This window comes from Rhinichthys klamathensis, unplaced genomic scaffold (assembly GCF_029890125.1).
Source record: "Rhinichthys klamathensis goyatoka isolate OS25496 unplaced genomic scaffold, OSU_Roscu_1.1 h1tg000378l_1, whole genome shotgun sequence".
Classification (NCBI taxonomy): domain Eukaryota; kingdom Metazoa; phylum Chordata; class Actinopteri; order Cypriniformes; family Leuciscidae; genus Rhinichthys; species Rhinichthys klamathensis.
Genome location: NW_026606885.1, coordinates 944,994 through 957,010, shown reverse-complemented (window position 1 = coordinate 957,010; position 12,017 = coordinate 944,994). Strand labels below are relative to the sequence as shown.

The 12,017-nt window shown below is 37.4% G+C and overlaps 1 protein-coding gene across 1 annotated transcript in view; it reads right to left on the bottom strand.

Moving 5' to 3' along the window:
• heatr3 (HEAT repeat containing 3) overlaps window positions 1-12,017 on the bottom strand; it is a 53,896-nt gene that overhangs the window by 17,119 nt on the left and 24,760 nt on the right. The window contains exons 7-9 of the mRNA XM_056233810.1: window positions 4,241-4,551; window positions 3,432-3,522; window positions 3,111-3,265 (exon numbers count right to left, since the gene is read on the bottom strand). Coding sequence (XP_056089785.1) covers window positions 3,111-3,265; window positions 3,432-3,522; window positions 4,241-4,551 — 557 coding nt within the window. The remainder of the gene's footprint in view (window positions 1-3,110; window positions 3,266-3,431; window positions 3,523-4,240; window positions 4,552-12,017) is intronic.

Here is a 12,017-nt window from a genome sequence, read left to right as displayed (position 1 = left end):
TCACATATCACTTACTGTTTACCCATTTGGTCACAAGCTAATGTTACATCTTTGAAACCTCTGCAATCACTTTTCAAACGAACTGTTAAAATTCTAGATAAGAAACCATGTATTTCTCATCATTGTCCAATATTACTAAAATATAGATTACTCAGCTGGAAAAACATGGTCAAATATTCATATCTATGTCTTCTCTATAAAATTATACATGGTTTATCATCCCCTCCTCTCAACCCGTTTGTCAAAACCCGAACAGCTGATCACAGCAGAACCAGAGGTGCAGCGAGGGGAGATTGCATCATTCCCTTTAGGAAAAGTGTATTTGGTCAAACTGCTTTTTCTGTTCGAGCTGCTACTGAGTGGAACCTCACCCCCATAACCATCAGAAATCTAAACACATAGTACATTTAAGTTCCAGTTAAAGAAATGACTCATTGATTGTCAGAGCTGTCAACATTAACTTACTTCTAGTCCTGCTCTAGCTGCCCACTGCTGGCTTCTTGCCTTGTGTGTGTGTGTGTGTGTGTTATTTTTTAATAGGTTTGTGTGTTTCGATTGTATATTTTAACATAATAGTATTTTTAACTAAATGTATTGTAATTTTTATATTGTTATGCAAATATGTAATTTTACTCTCTTTTAGGGTGACTTTTTACCATCTGTCTAGGGACTGCAGATGAAAAATAGACTTTTGGGCTAATTCTGGCATATTTAAAGAAATGTTTATTAATATGCACTTTCCCTGTAATAAAAAAATAAATAAAATAAATTAAGTATATTATACAAATAGTATACAAATACGAACAGTTGCCTTTGACTGTTCTTTGAGTATTTCTTAAATGTTTTATGAATTTCCCACAAAGTCCACTTTTAACATGTGAACACCAAGTATGGTAGTAACCCATACTTTATGATAGAATTGCTACACCCACTGTAATTTCTTGAACAAGAACATGTGGACATCAAAAAATCAGAACGAGGGTTAAAATTTTTATTTTGAAATATCGATGACTATTTTGCATATTTAGAAACAAACTGATTCTCCCGTGTTGGGGACTTGGCGTAGGTTTATAAATGATTTACATTACAAATCTGATGAAATGGCGCACATTGAGTTCCCAGATGAATGTTATAAGCAACCCAAACTCACAGCATATGCAGATATGGATTTTGAGACGCGCTCCAGACAGGTAAATGTTAACAGTTTATGTGGAGCAGCATTTACTGTAAATGGAGCCGCTCTCAGACGCACGTAACCTACATGCATGTAAATAAATAAAGCACATACATACACTCACCTAAAGGATTATTAGGAACACCTGTTCAATTTCTCATTAATGCAATTATCTAATCAACCAATCACATGGCAGTTCCTTCAATGCATTTAGGGGTGTGGTCCTGGTCGAAACAATCTCCTGAACTCCAAACTGAATGTCAGAATGGGAAAGAAAGGTGATTTAAGCAATTTTGAGCGTGGCATGGTTGTTGGTTCTAGACGGGCCGGTCTGAGTATTTCACAATCTGCTCAGTTACTGGGATTTTCACGCACAACCATTTCTAAGGTTTACAAAAAATGGTGTGAAAAGGGAAAAACATCCAGTATGCGGCAGTCCTGTGGGCGAAAATGCCTTGTTGATGCTAGAGGTCAGAGGAGAATGGGCCGACTGATTCAAGCTGATAGAAGAGCAACTTTGACTGAAATAACCACTCGTTACAATCGAGGTATGCAGCAAAGCATTTGTGAAGCCACAACACGCACAACCTTGAGGCGGATGGGCTACAACAGCAGAAGACCCCACCGGGTACCACTCATCTCCACTACAAATTGGAAAAAGAGGCTACAATTTGCAAGAGCTCACCAAAATTGGACAGTTGAAGACTGGAAAAATGTTGCCTGGTCTGATGAGTCTCGATTTCTGTTGAGACATTCAGATGGTAGAGTCAGAATTTGGCGTAAACAGAATGAGAACATGGAACCATCATGCCTTGTTACCACTGTGCAGGCTGGTGGTGGTGGTGTAATGGTGTGGGGGATGTTTTCCTGGCACACTTTAGGCCCCTTAGTGCCAATTGGGCATCGTTTAAATCCAACGATCTACCTGAGCATTGTTTCTGACCATGTCCATCCCTTTATGGCCACCATGTACCCATCCTCTGATGGCTACTTCCAGCAGGATAATGCACCATGTCACAAAGCTCGAATCATTTCAAATTGGTTTCTTGAACATGACAATGAGTTCACTGTACTAAAATGGCCCCCACAGTCACCAGATCTCAACCCAATAGAGCATCTTTGGGATGTGGTGGAACGGGAGCTTCGTGCCCTGGATGTGCATCCCACCAATCTCCATCAACTGCAAGATGCTATCCTATCAATATGGGCCAACATTTCTAAAGAATGCTTTCAGCACCTTGTTGAATCAATGCCACGTAGAATTAAGGCAGTTCTGAAGGCGAAAAGGGGGTCAAACACAGTATTAGTATGGTGTTCCTAATAATCTTTTAGGTGAGTGTGTATATATATATATATATATATATATATATTAAATATACTGTATTAACTTATTGAATCTCTGCCTTTGAGAATTAACAATAGCACAATGCTATAGTATGTTTTTTAAATGGTTTAAATACATTGTGCAGCCTGAGAAAACGGTCTAATAATGCGTTTCATGGATTATTGTCCGTGGAATGCGCCACTTTCAGTATTTTTCTGGTTACTTGACATGAGTAAATTGCAATCAAGGACTTTAAAATAGAGTACTCAAATTTTATCGAGGAATCATGACAGCCCTAAATATAAATGTCTTTCCTGTCAATTTTGATACATTTAATCTGTCCTTGCTCATTAAAAGTAAGGTTTTCTTTTAAAAAATAAAATCTCATGAAAATCTTTCATAATCTTTCATAAAATCCTCATTTCACTATTAACCCAAAATATGCCCATAGTGCTCCCAATTTAGCTTGTTTTACAAATATCCCAAAGCAGCCTGGAGTACAGCATGTGAGGTTTGTTTTCCCTACTGGACCAGAAGAGTCTGTAACACCAGAGTTACACAAAAAGACCATGTCATTGTTTGTTTTGCAGACTATGTAATAATGTGTGTTACCTGTTGAGGTATGCTGTGGTTGAGCAGGATTGTGTGAAGTTCAGCAGACAGACAGAGAGGAGAGAACAGGCTGGAATTAGTGTCTGGCATCCCATCAGCACACACCTCACTCTCATCACTGCTGGACATCTCCTCCCACTCATCATCTGAGGGCTCTACAAACACACACACAGCGAGAGAGAGTCAATATTCCATCACATTATCCTCTGCCTCGTCTTCTATGATACAAACACAGAAATCATTCCTCTAATCCTGTGCAGGGTTTAGAATATCCATGTCTTCCCCCAAGCACCTGCTCGCCTATAAACAACACAATCTCACCATCGGAGCAGCACATGTTGACGATGATTTCCAGGGATGTCTGCTGTGCTGACATCAGTGCTTTGGCCTCTCGCAACTCCAGTCTGTCTCTCTTAAAACCACAACATACACACACAACAAAACCACAAAAGTAATTGTTGGGGTCGTCTGTACACATATACTGATGGTTAAACTGATTTAAGATAGTTTAACTGATAACTAATAATTGCCTTGATGAAGCTGAAATAGAAAATGAAAGAATTAAGGCCATTCATGGCAACATGGAAAGGACAGATAGAGTAAACATGCTTTGCTTTGGTTCCAGATGAAAACTAGGCCACAAATGAGGATTTGGATCAAATCTCACCATGAACTTTCAAACAGGACAATGTTCAGGACACCCTATGGGCAGGTTACACTTGCCAACAGGAGTTCAGAGAGGTTACTGTAGCCCTGCACACTCATATGTAAATGAGGACAGTCACTCTGTGTTTAGAGAGAGCGAGACCATCTTGCTCTGAGGGACAGATATGCCATCACTTGTGTTTACATGGCTTGAAGGGGAAAGGGAGAGTGCAGAAGGTATTCCCGCCCTCACAATAGCCTTATTTGAGTCATGTGACACATTCAGCCAGTCAATAAGACATAGTCCTCCTGTTGAGGAATATAGTGAAGAAGTGCCTGTGACCTCCATGCGCACTCGAACCTATCATAATAAAAGGCTCATTTTTGTAGTTAATTTTTTCTTAGAAAATTCACCCAAAAAAATTTAAATCTGTATCTAACCTTATCCTTTTTTTAACAACAAGACAGAGCAGGTTCAAACTTACAGGCAACAGATCTGAAATGTCACTTTTTGTTTTTGACATTTGTCCCTTGGGCTTTCTTCCATTTATCTTCTCATCTCTCACATCCTCCTCCATTTCTTCGGCTTTGTGCCCTGCAGGCCGTTCGTCTGTATGATCTGACTCTGTGGCAGATGTTGTCTCTTTAGACAGACGGGCAGATTCAGCGTGCCACAGCTCTGGGATGAGCACTCCAGCGTCCAAAATGAGAGAGTGTGAGAGAGTGGCGGCCAGCGCTGTCAGTGTCTGAGACTGCTGAGCAGAAGACAGACTGCTTTTTAGATTCCATAAAGAACCTGAAGAACAGATGAAAGACAAACAACTATTAACCATATAAAACTAGCTTTATAAAAATTAGCTTTATTTCAACTATACATTAAGTCTCCACTACCCATGCAGAAAGCAGTATTTCAGTCTTAAATTTCCTCACCAATTATTAGCACTATCAACTCTTTGGAAGACAAGGATCAATTAGTTAACATTAGTTAATGCATTTGGTATAATTAACTAATAATGAATGTGATTCTTTACAGCATTTATTAATCTAGATAAGGGGTGTCACAATATATCGTAATACAAAAATGCAACACAATGTATCGTAATATGTATTGTGTATACCTCACCAAAAATAAAAATGACTGTGTGAGAAAAAAAATGTGTCAGTACTACATTAAACTACTATATATAATGTTGAATTTAAAGTTGCAGTCCACAGTTTTTCCTCTTTGTCGCCATCTCTGTTCAAAATCTGCAATTGCAGTTATTCGCGGATTATCAACTTTACTTGACACCTCACCGCGACGGTGTGGATACTGGCATTCAGAATCACAGATTATTCTTTTTGGAAGTATGACCAACATAAGAATTTTCACCGGAAAATGTCATCTGAACAAGCAAGTAAAATCCACTTTTGTTCTGGTTCTGACTAACTAAGGGACAACAATTATTGCAGTAAATCGCGCTGATTAAATCTAACAAAACCGTGCAAATTATACTTTGTTCTCAAATTGTTAATGTTCAACATCAGCATTGAGTGACTACATTTAAAGCCCTTCAGATATTTATACTTGTTTTGCATGTGTCCGGTTGCAGTCTCTTTTTTTCTGTAGCCACTCCGAAGTCTTTTGCATTTTAGAACGGGTGAATCTCCAGCACTGGTGATTGTCGTTTGAACTAGGGGTGTGCGATATCACGGTTTTTGATCGTGGACGATTAAAATGTCTCCACGATCTGCTTTTGAAGAAATATCGTAGTATCGTGCATTTTATCAGTTGCAGTTCTGGCGCCGAGCTCCGTCTCAACATACAACAAATGTTAACGCAGAGGAACGGGACACTGCAGTTCACAGAAGTTCATTATTTGCATGTACTTTAAAGCCTTGCTGGTTAAACATGTAATTCACGTGCTGATGCGCTGTTCTGTCGTGTGCTTTCTGAGCGCATACACCCGAAGCACACGGGCACTAAAAGCCTGTCTAACAGCGTCTGTTTACTGGACTACGTTATAAGTTATCTTTCGAGTCTTATTGCGCTAATATTGTCAAATACACACAAGGTTTACATAAACAAAGTTGGTTATGTCTAAAGTGAAAGCAAACAGAAAAAAAATTAGAGAAAATCGGCTTGTCAAATGCGTGTATATTAGACGCGTCGCGTGCAGCTCTTAAAGCGACAGTAGCCAGTTAGTAAACAAGCTGCCTCTTGTCCTTAAAGAGATAGTTCACCCAAAAATAAAAATTCTGTCATTATTTACTCACTCTAATGTTGTTCCAAACCTGTATTAATTTCTTTCTTCTGTTGAAAATAAAAGTTATTTGGAAGAATGTGGCTAACCAAACAGTTGCTGGTCCCCATTGACTTCCATAGTAAGAAAACATATACGTGGTTAGCAACATTCTTCCAAATAACTTTTATTTTCAACAGAAGAAAGAAACTTATTCGAGTTTAAAACAACTTGAGAGAGTAAATGATGACAATTAAAATGTTTGGGAGAACTATCCCTTTAATGTTAATAAAACAACAAAACAGAGGAAATCACTCACTGCTCTTGACTGAGAACTTAAGTAGTAGCTTTAATAATAATCAATGTATAATTTATACAGTGAAGTCTATGTTGTGTTTTATTTTCGTATTTGTTCATTTAGCCTAATTACTTTCTTCAATGCTACTGTTATATACCCCTACTGTAGCTGAAAAAATAAAGCACTGTTTGTTTCATTTGTATATTAAGTTGTGTATGCTTAATGTGTATCTTTGTTCCTAATTCTTAATAACAAAGAAAATAATGATAAAGATTTTTATCTTCGCCACTTTGGCCTAAATGTCTGCCATTCTTTTTTCTTTTTTTACCTAGGCCTATAAGGCTTTTTTTAAAATAGGGACATTAGTTTGGCTGTAATGCTCAGTCACTTGCAAAATAGTAAAACCAACATGAAAAAGAATCGTGATAAAATCGTTAATCGTGATTTTCCTGAAAAAAATCGTGATATGATATTTTTGCCATATCGCCCACCCCTAGTTTGAACCTTTCTGGATCCGCCATCAAATTGATAAGTTTAATTATATCAAGTGCTGTGAGAAAAGGCTATAAATCTCCACCTCCAACATCCTCACACGCAATATAGCTTATACTAGCCGAGACTCCTTCTTTATGTGTACAGATGTGACGTAATGACGCAAAGACATGCTCGAATCTCCCGCGGAAATCCACCAGTATTACTGGAATTAAAAACATTATTACAAGCTTACCATTTTAAATCGAGCTAAGGCAAGCAGAGAGTTTTGAACACTGGCTGGTTATGTATTTGCTCAATTTTATTTTGGATAATTTTTAACCCAAAAAAGCTACGGACTGGAGCTTTAACCCTCTGGGGTCGGCAAACGCGCCGGCGTGTTTTGCTCGATTTTTTTCACATAGCAGCAAAATAGACTTAAAATACTCCGTCATTTTTGGTCATACAGACTTAAGAAATATGAAAAAATAAACTGTTAAATGTCTTCTTTTTTATGTGTCCACTTACAATCGAAATAAAACATTGTGCTTTTGTAAAATAAAGAAAATAAACAGGGTGGGCTTTCTGGCTCTGCATCACCGTGAACTTTTTTTTTGGAGCACGTCTCTAAACTGAAACAAAACTCAGCGAATACTATTCACCCAGTCATGAGATATATATCTTTATAATCATTTAAGTGTGTACTTTTAAATGATCTGATTCAAAACGAAAATAAATTTTCTCTGTTTAAGTAATTTGTATAAAACCAACAAGATGTCCAGTTTCTCAAACGCTTGCTCATTATTTTTAATTTGACCACGCCCAAGCGCGCAAAAGAGATTGATATGCAAATCTCCATGAAGGAACGCAAACGCGCTCATTGCCTAAAAAACAAAGCACCAAACTTCATCAGTCCTCTGCTTTTCGTCGAGTTTGGAAGACACGCAGTGAGCTTACATTGGATTTACCTCAGAAGAAGAACGCGATTTGAAGACAAGAAAAAGATGTAAGGTAAGAAATGTATTATGAAATATATTAGTCAGTGTTATTGTTGCATAAACTTAACATCCCAGTTGAACTGTTGCTAGACTAAAATTTATGAAATCGACGGAAACATGTTGAAATATGAACTATAGCCTAGACAGGCAGGAAATAAATATACATATGACACAAGGATGTTTTTATGTTTGATAATAAAACACAGCATGATGTTAGGCTAGTATCAGTGTTTACTCTAATATGGTGAATATTATAATGTTTAGAACCATGTTTACTGTTAAATACTGTGTTTGTAATGAATAGAAACATTTGAAGTAACAAACATATTTTTCTAGTGTACTTAAGTGTTCCTTTTTAACGATTTAAAGGCTGCATGCTATAGGCTATTGTTATTATTATTTGGAATTAAAATAGCCGCACATCATCACATACCCTTTCACCATACCTAGAGATTAGCATGGGGTACTTTCCATAAGATCACCTCTTAATGCAAATCAAACCAGCTATTAGGCTAACTGAAATAAACCATGTCTATATGGTGAAGGGTATGTGATGATGTGGGGCATCAGGATGCATAGTATCCAGTGGATCCATGAAATAACTGGCCTTTAAAAATAAAAATCTGCCCCTCTATGGGAATTTAACATAGGGGTGTCCAGACGTATGCACCCTGTATTTTAAGGAAAAACATTTAATTATTTGCGATACATTATTCATTCACAAAGAAAATTGGTGTCCCTAAAGGTTGGAGTTTTCCTCATTTTTTTAATTAAGGCATTAAGATGATTTTTTTTGTCAACTTTAGCATGGGTGTGTTCACTTATTCTAAGCACTGTGTGTGTGTGTGTGTGTGTGTGTGTGTGTGTGTGTGTGTGTGTGTGTGTGTGTGTGTGTGTCTGTGTGTATATATATATATCGCAATTTTAACCAGAAAAATCTACAATGTATGCCCAAAGTCGTGCAGCCATATAGTTTCTCTTGATATCAGCATGTTCACAGGTGTTTATTTTTTTTTACAGGGACCAGATGCCACTGATGAGTCCTGCTGACTTCAACATTCACAGGAGTCTCTGTACATGAACATGGTAAAATGAAAAATCAAACACCTTGGAAATGACAGGTATGTACTATGTTTCAGGAATGGCACAAAGGTGTGTGACTATTCAAGCCTCTGTCTTTAGATCAGTGTTTACTAATGTGCTTTTTTGTCTTTTGTTGTGTATCTTTGGATTATGTTGTGTTGTAAATAAATTCAAACAATCTAAAAGCCATTCTTTTTTAAATCTCCTCATTCTTTGTGCAAGGCTCCTCATAATGATAGGGCCTGATAGCACCGAATAGGGTCATTTGGGGAGGGTCTTTGTCTTTCTCAGGTGTGAAAAGCAATAATATTAATGTGATCACGCCTCCTTCGCATAAAGCTTTCTTACACAAAACATGTCATACAAATTTTAAAAGACTTTATTGTCTTATCTGAATGAGTAGTCAGGATGATTTTCACATAGTTTTGGAGCAAATATTCTAGGCTACGTGATACAATTTTCAAAAGTCTTGTGAAGAAATAATCAGTATGGGTTTCATGACCTTATTTCAGTGACAATTCTTTTTAGTTTTTTCACAAACCACGCAATAAACGTCATTATCTCAAAACTACAAACTTTTACCTACATGCTGCTGACATATTACTGTGGCAGAGTTTGTGCTGAATACAGTGTAATAAGACTTCAGCCATGAAAATGTCACAAGTAACAGAAATAAACATGTCAGAGCATGTCAGAACACCTCCAGGACCCAGAAAACACATCAGACCCCAGAGAGTTAATGTATAATAATTATGCAATGGGGAATATTTGTGGGTCCTGATAATATCTTATGTTACCAGTAAAAAGTGGCCTACATTACTTTAAATATATCTATTCAGTGACAGAGCACAAGCATAATTCGTCTAAAATAATTCTGTATTTTCAGCTTTAGAATCATCAATATTTTTATTTTGGTGTCACCTTTGTCCTATTGCATTTGGTAACCAGCACCAAGTCCAAGACTATTCATTTACACCCCCAATGTAATACGAAATTTAGCATTTTAATCAATAGTACATTTTTGTTAACCTTTTACCATATGTCTTGTAGTAGGCCATTGCAATAATATCGTATCGTGACATGAGGGTATCGTTACATCCCTAATGTAGATTCATTTTAATTCAAAATACATGAGCAAATAATGTTCATTTCTAACATTACTTGAACAAAGCTAGCTAGCTATATATATATATACACACATACACTGCCCGACCCCCCAAAAAGTTGCTGTTTGTATTTAAATAGGCAAGTATTTAAGTCTATGATTGGATCATTATTGCAGTGATTATAATGTTTCTAGCATGTTATATGTTTGACAACAGTTCATCTAACCCTAATTGATAGAGTGTGTAGCTTTTAATTTCTTAAACAAGCACGTAAGAAGGGTTAGACATCATGGCTATCCATCATGGGAATACACATCATGGCCATATTCCAGGATGACAAAGCCAAGATTCATTAGGCTCAAATTGTGAAAGAATGGTTGGGAGGGAGCTTGAATAATTATTTTCACACATGAATTGGCAGCTCTGAGTCCAGACCTTGAATTCATTGAAAGTCTTTGGGATGTGCTGGAGTAGACTTTACAGAGTGCTTGACTCTTGTATTGTCAATACAAGATCTTGACCAAAAAATGATGCACCTCCTGATGGAAACAAATGTTGTGATGTTTTTTTTCCACCCGCATCATTGCTCAGTAAGGCTGTAATTAGGGGTGTAAATCGGAGCCTTAAAGGGATAGTTCACTTTGAAATTAATTTTTGGTATGTTTTAGCTTACCTCAAGGGCATCCATGATTTAATGACTCGTAAATGTAAGTACACATTGATGGCCTAAGACACGAAACGAGCGGTTTGTGTGAGAAAACGAACAGTATTTATATCGTTTTTACCTCTTGTAACCACAGCCACGTCCAAATGATCTGACGGTCTGCGCAAACGGTCAAACGGTCTGCGCAAGCGCCGGAAGTGATCTCTCGCACGTGTACGTCACTCATTGTTTACACAGAGATTTCGGAAGTGTTACCTTTCACTGTGAAGATCTAAACATATTTAGATATACAGGAAATCGCAATGAAAGACGATTTCAATATATCAACAGACAACGTTGAATTTTTTTTGCAACCGCGCGAGAGATCACTTCCGGCGCTTTCGCAGACCGAAGCGTCCGCGCCCTCAGATCACTTGGACGTGGCTGTGGTTACAAGAGGTAAAAACGATATAAATACTGTTCGTTTTCTCACAAAAACCGCTCGTTTCGTGTCGTAGGCTATCAATGTTTACTTACATTTACGAGTCATTAAATCATGTTTAATTTGGACTTCTCTGTGCATGCTCTTTGAGGTGGTGACCAATGTTCCCTCTAAGCTGCGCGCGTGCGCGGCCGCGCACTTCTGAAGCGGCGGCCGCGCAGAAAAGAATAAAATGCCACACAGAGGACTGACGCGAAATGTGTGGGGAAATCCATTTGATTGTAGTTTAAGTGAGAAATAATTTCAGTGCTCTGGTCAACGGCTATAGAGTGAAAACTGGTGAATGCAGTTTACAGGTTTCATAGAAAGAGAACGATGTGAGCGCGTGTGATTGGCAGTGAGTCGTGTGTGCGGACCAAATAGATCAATACGAGAGGCAACGAGAAACGCAGAGACGTGAAATAAAATCACATCATAATGTTTTAAAGAAGAGCGGTTTGATTAAAGTGGTGGAAATAACGGTTGATGGGCATAGAACGGTAACAATTACACACCCACCCGCGTGCAAATTCAAAATACATCTATTTGAATTTTGAATTTGCACGCGGGTGGGTGTGTAATTGTTACCGTTCTATGCCCATCAACCGTTATTTCCACCACTTTAATTTTGTGTGTGGGGGAGTTTCAGGGATGGTTAGATTATAAAAGAGTTCACATTCACTTTTCTTGAAAATATTTAGCTATTAGATCTATTTAAATGCTTCCGTTTGTTTTCATATTATAATATAATATGTAAACAAATTGAAGCATTTAAACTGATATATTATATCACTTCAAATACTTCAATTCGTTTTTTTATATTATATTAGGCCTATATTTTATTATATTATAAGCCTAAATAAAGAATCACAAGGGTATTGTTTAGGGCTCCTTGCCATTAAAAGGTTTGAAACCCCTTGCTAAAGAAAATATTGGAAATTCATAAGCAATAAACAATCA